The sequence below is a fragment of the Elgaria multicarinata genome, chromosome 1, assembly GCF_023053635.1.
Source record: "Elgaria multicarinata webbii isolate HBS135686 ecotype San Diego chromosome 1, rElgMul1.1.pri, whole genome shotgun sequence".
Classification (NCBI taxonomy): domain Eukaryota; kingdom Metazoa; phylum Chordata; class Lepidosauria; order Squamata; family Anguidae; genus Elgaria; species Elgaria multicarinata.
The window spans coordinates 136,375,268-136,384,159 of record NC_086171.1 but is presented as its reverse complement, the minus strand read 5'-3'; the positions used below and the strand labels follow the sequence as shown (position 1 = coordinate 136,384,159).

Here is an 8,892-nt window from a genome sequence, read left to right as displayed (position 1 = left end):
TTAATGATTAGTGTATGTCTGCCTACCTGGACTACTATTTTGCACCTGACTCTAGATGTTGGATCTCAGGGTTCTAGAAAAAGCCAATGTTGATCTCAGAGCTTTGGTCAACTCCTGCAAGCCTGAAGTCTGCCCCTTCTTGGTGTACATGATGCGCTAGGGCAATGTTCCTCAGTGTCGTGCCCTCCAGATGTTTTGAACTATAGCTCCCATCAGCCCCTGTTAGCATGGACAGGAATGCTGGGCATTGTAGTCCAAAACATCTGGAGGCCACCAGGTTGGGGAGGGCTGGGTTAGGAGTTTGAACCCTGAAAACTATTTGTCTTTATAGTCTAGGTATATATATGTATTTCACAGAGGTATAACCAAATACTTTCACCCTGGCAGTGTATTCAACAGTATGATTAGTTACCTTTTATGTTCTACACTTGATAGTGCACACTGTTTTGCTCTGTATCATTGTTGCATGACATTCCATTTGGCACAGAGTTTATTTTTAGGTACAAGTCTATCAAAATACTGCTTCTTTTTTTTCTTTCTCAGTGGGACTGTGAGTGCTCTTGAACAAGGGGTCATATTACCACAAGAACCTTGTGAAAACAAAGAAGAATTATTGAACAAATGGGGAACTATAAATCTAGACCAACCCAAACTTGCACTGGTAATTAATCTTGCTACTTTAAAAGAAATATATTATAAATGCATTATGAAGAAACCTTTTCTGATTTACTCTGAAGTTCAAACGCCAGGTGTTTATTGTTTGCAGTCTATTTGAAGAACAGCATGACTGAAATCAGACTTTCTTTTAATTTGAAAGACAGGGCTAGAGAAAAGTTAATACATTTCATCAACCATTGTCATGGATTATGTTTAACTGAATTTTATGTTCATTTAACTGATGTTTCTTGAAAATAACATATTATTTTCATTCTGTTATTTCAGTCAAAGAGATCAAATAATTACGAACAACTAAATGTTGACAACTAACCATATATACTTTGTGCATTTCATATTATTTGTAGAAAATTATATGATTTAACTGTATATAGAAAACATATGTACCTGGATGGGATTCTTATATAATAGCGTATAATGACTGGAAGAAGGAATTAAAGGTCAAATTCTTTATCAATGAGAGGTTTTCAAATACCTCAAGGGCACTTGAAGTCAGGAGCTTTATATCCCTTTTTTTCTCTTCTCTTTTAGATGAATGGAAGAAAAAGGTTAGCGAATCATATGCTATAATCATTGAAAGATTAGAGGATGATCTGTTAATCAAAGAAAAGGAACTTACAGAACTAAGGCATGTCTTCAGGTAAATGATTGTACAAGCATTCTCTATTCAACTATTTAAGAAAAACAATTAACCAAATCTGTTTAGTTTTTGTGGGCTGAGTACAACAACATCTCCATAGCTATAGGTGTTGGCTTCTATTATTAGGATTGTTGTGTATTTGGCACTGCCATATTCCAGTTCCCCACATCTGGGGAACTAATGTGCATATTATGCACACACACAAAAAGGCAACTATGCACATTTTATTCTGCTTTTGTGAAGAAAATATATAACATGGTTTTTAAACCATTAGAAGTGCAATGCATTTATATGCAAGTCAGTGGAGCACAAGGCTTCTGCATGCAACATCAAGCGCTGGGTTTAATTATTATTATTAAAACGATTTTTAGGCTATCTTTCGTTTAACTCGATTGACCTTTTATGTGACCTGAGAGATGTGTACACATGTGGTGTTTTGGGCAAGAAACCGATGCCTATCTTTGACAGGCAATAGGCAGATATAGTATTATAGATATTACAGATATATATATATATATATATATATATATATATATTATAGTATTATAGTAATAACAATTTCTTCTGCAGCATTTTAAAACAGTGTTAAAAAACCCTGAGGCTTAAACCAAAGCCTCTCTTTCTTTTCTTTTGGTTTCTGCGGCTTCCCTAAATGACAACCACCTGTGCCTTTTATTATTGGCTAGAAACAATGGAACGTGGGGTTGAGTTCGTTTCTCAGAAAACAATTGAGTAGAATAATATCTGCACCATAGGCATGCGCAAGGGGTGTGCCAGGTGTGCCCAGGCACTCCCTAATGTCTCAAGCAAAAGGGTCTGCTGCGAAAGGGTTAGAGGCCTAACCATGGCTTAGCATGTTGTCTGGACAGGCCCAATATATACAACGATATAAACGTAAAACTGAAAATCATGGTATGAGCCTAGATTTTGATCTTTACAGGATCCCAGTATAATCCTATTTTGCTTAAATGAAAAACTGGAAGATATAAATTAAGACCTTTGCAAACTCACCACCCCAAAGACAACACACACCGTGGGAGGAACGATAAGGACAGAAAATATTCTTTAATTATATTGCATTACTTCTCATTCTTGTTTGTTGCACAGTAGAGTCATTTCTCCAGAGAGCTTTGAGGCCATAATTACTACCTTGTTCTCTAGTCTTTTCCTTACTATTACTCTGCGCTATATTGCACAAGAACTACTGTGATAAACTGCAGTTGCAGATCCTTCCTGCTTTCTTCCCACTGGTTTCTGAACTTGTATTGGAGTAGCACTATAGTACTATGACACTATATCACTACTGCACAATAGCACTTTAACATGATGTTGGAGCTGGGAGTTATAGAACGTCACCAGACAGGGGAAGTCACGTTTCCTTACCGTCACTCCCCCCCCGCTTCTGTCCCACAATACTTCCTCTTTCTTTACACGGGGAAGAAAGAGGAAATAAACAGTGACCACGTGGCCCATTCAGTTCACTTTTCGCTACAGCTGAAAAAGTCAGATTTCCTGGGTCTTTATTTGTGATTAGAAAACGAGCAGAAGGGGCAGGAGACACATGGGAGGCAGACATCGTCGTCAAAAGGACACATGAAAAATTGTGAGTGGCCAGTAAGGAGCATGCAATAAAACATTTGTCTGATGACGTGCATAGTTAACGATCTCAGAGCTGGGATGCTAAAGATTCAATGCAGGGGAACAGGATTTATTTCTTATTTCTGAGTAAACATATACAGAAGGAGGGCAGCTTTATAGGGACTTTCATCCAGCACTGGAATAAAGATTCACTGCTTTAACACTTTAATGTTTTAGCATTTTAGCAGTATAGGAGTCTTGTTTCTGGGGAGAGAGACTGGCAAGCACATTTGTTTGTGGGATGTAGGGGGGAAAGGCTCTGCCCCTTTTCCCTGGAAGCCTGAGGGGGTGAGACTAAGCCTCTCAACGATGATGTTTATTTTGGGTGGCCGAACTCCGCGCACCTCACCCCCAAGTAAGGTGGATTTTAGAGTGCATTGTGACCTGTAAAAGCCCTTGTTCTGGGAGCGGTATAGTCCACTTTTTTCAGCTTAGGGTGACACTGATGGACAAGGAAAAAGCAGAGAAAAGCTGAAAGCAATTTGCAGTGCGTTTCCATGAAAACTCTTCCCATCCCTGAAAAGAATAGTTTGGAATGGACAAAATCTAATCAGGATAGTGCTGAGGCTAAAATTGTGATATTTACGATTGGGGGAATTTTCTATCAATGATTATGTCGCACCTGAACAGAAATAACTCTGTGCTTGAGGTGCATGCCTATCTAAATCCTTGTTTCTGTGCCTAATCTAATTGTGAGGCACTTAATCAAGTGCTACTACATTGAGTGATTTTGTTAAATCTGGACCTCGGTAAATTATTCAACTCTGATACTTTACTGGCAAAATCACTTGCCACAGAGCTTTGGCTGTGGGGCGGTATATAAATTAAATAAATAAATTGTCCTGTAATGTCTCCTAGGCTTAACTTGATCTGTTCTAGGATAGGTTTCTTAACACGAATGCACTTTAATTTTGTCAACTATTGGGTGGATTATTTGTACACGCTCTGTGCCAATGAGTTTGCCAACATGGATTTAAAAAACAAAGCAACCCCTGGGCTGTCGTGAATGAACCAACATGTTAGTCTCCATTGCTTGATTGCTCCCACTTGGCTCTTCCTGCCACCAGGAGGGGATCTACACTAGTCAAGTTAGAATGTGTCTTACCGTTTTTAAGTGTGCGTTTGGTAGTACTTCCCCACATGACGTATAGTTTGTGACATTTTATTGTTGTCTGTTCTCTGGTTTTTATTTTGAACTTCTCTGAAATAAGTCGTTCTATTTGGTATGATGTGGCTGATTTCATCATATTAAATGGGTTTCCTGTAGTTCTTAATTAGCCAATCGCATTCCTGGGGGCATGTTTATGTAATTTCCACACCCAAAGTTGGAGCCGTTTTTTTCTTTCAAGACTCTTTTTTGCAGACACTTCCAGTTTCACTTTTGGGAGGCTGCCTGCTGGATTGTTTGTAGGTGGAGGATTGTTTCGGAGAGAAGAGGAAGTGGGAGGGGAAATTGGCAGATGGGGAAATAGAACAAACGGATTTATTTTCTTAGTGTGGCCAAAAGGAATGCATTCCCACAGAAAGAGAAAAGTAAGTAAACATTTTAAAAACTTGTTCAAAAACAAAAGGTTCAATGACTGTAAAAACAACGTTTCATATACTAGTGTAGATCCCCTCCAGGAGTTGCTAAGCAACCTAGAGATGCTCCATTCCTGGGTTGCCCTTCCCCCAACAAGTCAGAGTTCTGGGTTTCGATATCACACTAAACATCCCAGGGACAGAGCATCTCTAGGTTGTTTAGCCACTCCCACTGGCAGTGGAAACAATTATGCTGGATAAACTTACATGCTGGCTGGTTCACGACAACTTAGGGTTATTCATTCCATCAGGTCAATCTACCAATCTACTCCTCTGGCCTCCAGTTTTGTTTTTGGACAGCATCCATCAAGGAGTAGTCAGGGGGAAAATGTTTTTTGGTTAGTACCACTAATCAAAATAAGCCTGAAATGACTAAGAAATTCAAGTATACATGAAGAATTAGATTTTCTTTGCAACTTGAAAAATCTTTCCCCCCTCCATAGAAAAATTAAGTGGTGAATGAAGACTAGGAGGTGAAAACAATGTGGTCATAATATTCACTTTTAGACTTAAGTATACTAGAGAAGTTTCCATTTAGCAAATGCAGCCAGGGTAATCATTTTAGAGTTTTAGTCACACTGACACTGGCTCCAGAACTGTTGTGCTTACAATCTAATTTGTATCAAATCCATTTCTGTCCACTCAGTCCTTCTTAAGATGTAAGTGCAGGGGGTCCCCTATAAGTGAGATCAAATGTGAGTCTTTCATTTGGATAAAAACCTGGAGCTTTCACAATCCCATTATTTCTTATTGAGCTTTCATAGTCATGGCAAGATGATTGTGCCTGCAGTGGGATTGATGAGAGGACAAAAAGAGGTAGACAACTCAGCAGAGCTGTAGAAAGACCCCCCAAAATGGATCCCCAAACTGAGAAATTTACGCTCTTCTTATTGACTTAGAGGTCTGCAACGCTACCCCAAAATAACGGCCTGTAAATGTAATGAAATGAAATCCTTTGGTTTTACTTTGCAAAAATTGAAAGCTTGCAAAGGAATTGGGATCTGTTTTTTGATCAAACTTAAATCCAGGGCTACCTTCATTGCCAGCCTCAATGAATGTGGAACTATACAGAACAAGGGCAAAGTCAGAGGATCAGAATTATGAAGTCAGGAGGAAAAGAGATCAGTTTTAAAGTTCAGCTCAACCTGCTCAACATGAGAAATGGCTGGACTGTACATAGAATCTACGCTGTTTGTAGAGTCTTTCATACAAGGTTGCCACCTCCTGTCCTAGTGCGCTGGTGCCTTCCACATGTTTTAAACTATGATTCCCATAATACCTGCCCATTGGTCATACTGGCTGAAGCTGATGGGTGTTGTCATCAAAACATCTGGAGGGCACCAGTTTGCGTACCTCGGCATTAGACGTGTAGACCTTTAAATCTGCGAAAGCAGTTGCAGCTTTCCCTAAAATTCATTGCCCAGTCAAGTCCTGTCTTCTCAGCTCATCTGAGGAGGGCAGGGGCCAGATGTCAAGCCTGAACATGTAGGAGAAGTCACCATTGTATCAGGTGGTCTAAAGGTAGGGTGACCATATTTTGGAAACCAAAAAGGAGGACAAAATGGCCTCCCTCAGGAGGCGTGGCCATCCCAACATGCCCACCCCCAAGGTGGAGCCAACTCAACATGTCTGGCCCCCAAGGGGGCATGGCCTCGGTCACATTTATTTATTTATTACATTTTTATACTGCCCAATAGCCAAAGCTCTCTGGGCGGTTCACAGAAAGTAAATGATAGCAACCAATGAGTAGCAAAGGCACACAACTACTATAATAATATACTAAATACTAAAAAAGAAATTAACACTTATATAAAACCATTTCTTTATTTTTTATAACGTAATAAACAACCACAACAGTCATAGTACACATTAGAACAGTGGTTCCCAATTGGTGGTCCACGTAACCCACCCAGGGGGTCCACCATGGCTTTATTAATATTAGCATCAGCATCCTTTATCACCACCACCAGAAACAGTATTATTAATATTAGCATCAGCATCCTTTAACACCACCACCAGCAACAGAAGGAGCATTATTAATATTATTATCAGCATCCATTATCAGCATCACCAGCAACAGAAGGAGCATTATTAACATCAGCATCAGCATCCATATCATTATCACCAGCAAGAGAAGGAGCATTATTAACATTAGCATCAACATCCATTATCATTATCACCAGCAAGAGAAGGAGCATTATTAACATTAGCATCAGCATCCATTATCAGCATCACCAGCAACTGAAGGCGCATTATTAACATTAGCATCAGCATCCATTATCATTATGGATTCCCCCCCCCCCGCCTTCCCTGCATGTGCATTCTGGGCTGTATTTTCTCCAAAGAAATAAAATCCTTTCTTGGATTTTTTTTTCCTTGGAGAAAATCAGTTTAATGCAGCCAAGAACTTTTGTGCAGGGAAGGGGGGGGAACCAAATAAGGTGTCTCTTTTTATTTTTAAAAAATAAATTTACAGTCTTTTTTTACTAACTTACTTAATGGGAAGCGGGGGAGGGGCAGACAATATTTTATTTTGGGGGTAAAAACTACAGAACTGGCAAGGAGGGGGAGCCAATGTGTCTTCCTCGTACTGGGAGAAGCTTGCCTGGGCACATCCAGCAGCAAACAAGCAGACCTAGCAAGGAGGGGGAGCCAAAATGCGTCCTCCTCGTACTGGGAGAAGCTTCCTTCATCACAGGCTGCCAGCAAAAACAGCAGCCTCTTTCCTTGTCCTCCCTGGAAATGCACGGTTTCAGCCACACCCACCTCGTCCATACGGGGATCTCCTGTCGACTGGAGAGGCCCAGATAGATGAGGTGGGCGTGGCTTAAGCCAGGCGTTTCCGTGTTCTCCAGGCTTCCATCGGGGCCTCTCCTTGGTCGCCATGGTGATGATGACCAAGGAGAGGCCCCGATAGAAGCCGGGAGAACGCAGAAACGCCCGGCTTAAGCCATGCCCTGCTCGTCCATAAAGGCCTCTCTTAAGCCACACCCACCTCGTCCATCCAGGCCTCTCCTATGACATCGACTGGAGAGGCCCGGATAGAAGAGGTGGGCGTGGCTTAAGCCGGGCATTTCCGTGTTTTGGAAACACGCAGTTTAAGGCCCCCCAGGCTTCCATCGGGGCCTCTCCTTGGTCATCGTCGCCACGTCGACCAAGGAGAGGCCCCGACAGAAGCCTGGGGGGCCTCAAACAGCATGTTTCCGAAATGCAGAAATGCCCGGCTTAAGCCACGCCCACCTCGTCCATCTGGGCCTCTCCTATGACATCAACTGGAGAGGCCTGGATGGATGAGGTGGGCGTGGCTTAAGCCGGGCTTTTCCGCGTTTCAGAAACGTGCAGTTTAAGGCCCTCCAGGCTTCCATTGGGTTCTCTCCTTGGTTGCCATAGTGACGATGACCTAGGAGAGGCCCCGATGGAAGCCTGGAGAGCCTTTTTGGTGCATTTCTTACCCGGACAAAAGGGGGGAAATGGGCATTTCCGGCCGGACCCGGATTTGCCCCCCTTTTCCGGGCATGTCCGGGCAAATCCGGACATATGGTCACCCTACTAAAGGCCCATCTCTGACGTCCAGGTAAGCAGGCCTTGATCCAAACCTTTTTAAAAACCTTATGACTTCCACTAAAAAACAAATAGTCTTTTTCTCTCAGCTGCAAAGGTGTTATTAAAAATGAGATGCGCCATGGCCCAGAAGCGGATGTGCAAGTAATAAGATCATAATTAATCAGGGTTTGTTGGTTTGTTGGTTTGAGTTGAGAATTGTAAGGGTATCACGGAATAAGCAAACTTACCCTCGAGCTGCAGGTTAGCATCTGCAATATTTATGCATCTGATTTGCTATGTTAATTACATGAATGTAATTTGGTAAACTCGCTATTTAAGGGTGACCATAAGGAAAGGAGGACAGGGCTCCTGTATCTTTAATAATTGCATAGAAAAGGGAATTTCAGCAGGTGTTATTTGTACACATGCAGCACCTGGTGAAGTTCCCTCTTCATCACAACAGCTAAAGCTGCAGGAGCTATACTAGAGTGACCAGATACAAAAGAAGGCAGGGTTCCTGCAGCTTTAACTGTTGTGATGAAGAGGGAATTTCACCAGGTGCTTCAGGCATACATATGACACCTGCTGATATTCCCCAGTCAATAAAACTGTTAAAAGTACAGGGGCCCTATCCTCCTTTCCATATGGTCACCCTGTGGTGGTATAGTCTGGATGTAGTGAAGGCATGAATGATGGTAGCAAGTTTTGCTTTCTCCAGAGAAAGCAAATCAACTGGCAGAAGCTAATATCAGCATATTTTAGCTGAAATATCTTACTGCCAGTAACTGAGCCTTAAGAGAAGCCTTTGGGTGCAT

The 8,892-nt window shown here is 41.7% G+C and overlaps 1 protein-coding gene across 1 annotated transcript in view; it reads left to right on the top strand.

Moving 5' to 3' along the window:
• The first annotated feature begins 556 nt into the window (after positions 1 to 556).
• Positions 557 to 8,892, top strand: part of TNNI3K (TNNI3 interacting kinase) — a 209,668-nt gene continuing 201,332 nt past the window's right edge. The window contains exons 1-2 of the mRNA XM_063137406.1: positions 557 to 661; positions 1,207 to 1,315. Of these exons, the coding sequence (XP_062993476.1) occupies positions 622 to 661; positions 1,207 to 1,315 (149 nt within the window). The 5' untranslated portion in view covers positions 557 to 621. The remainder of the gene's footprint in view (positions 662 to 1,206; positions 1,316 to 8,892) is intronic.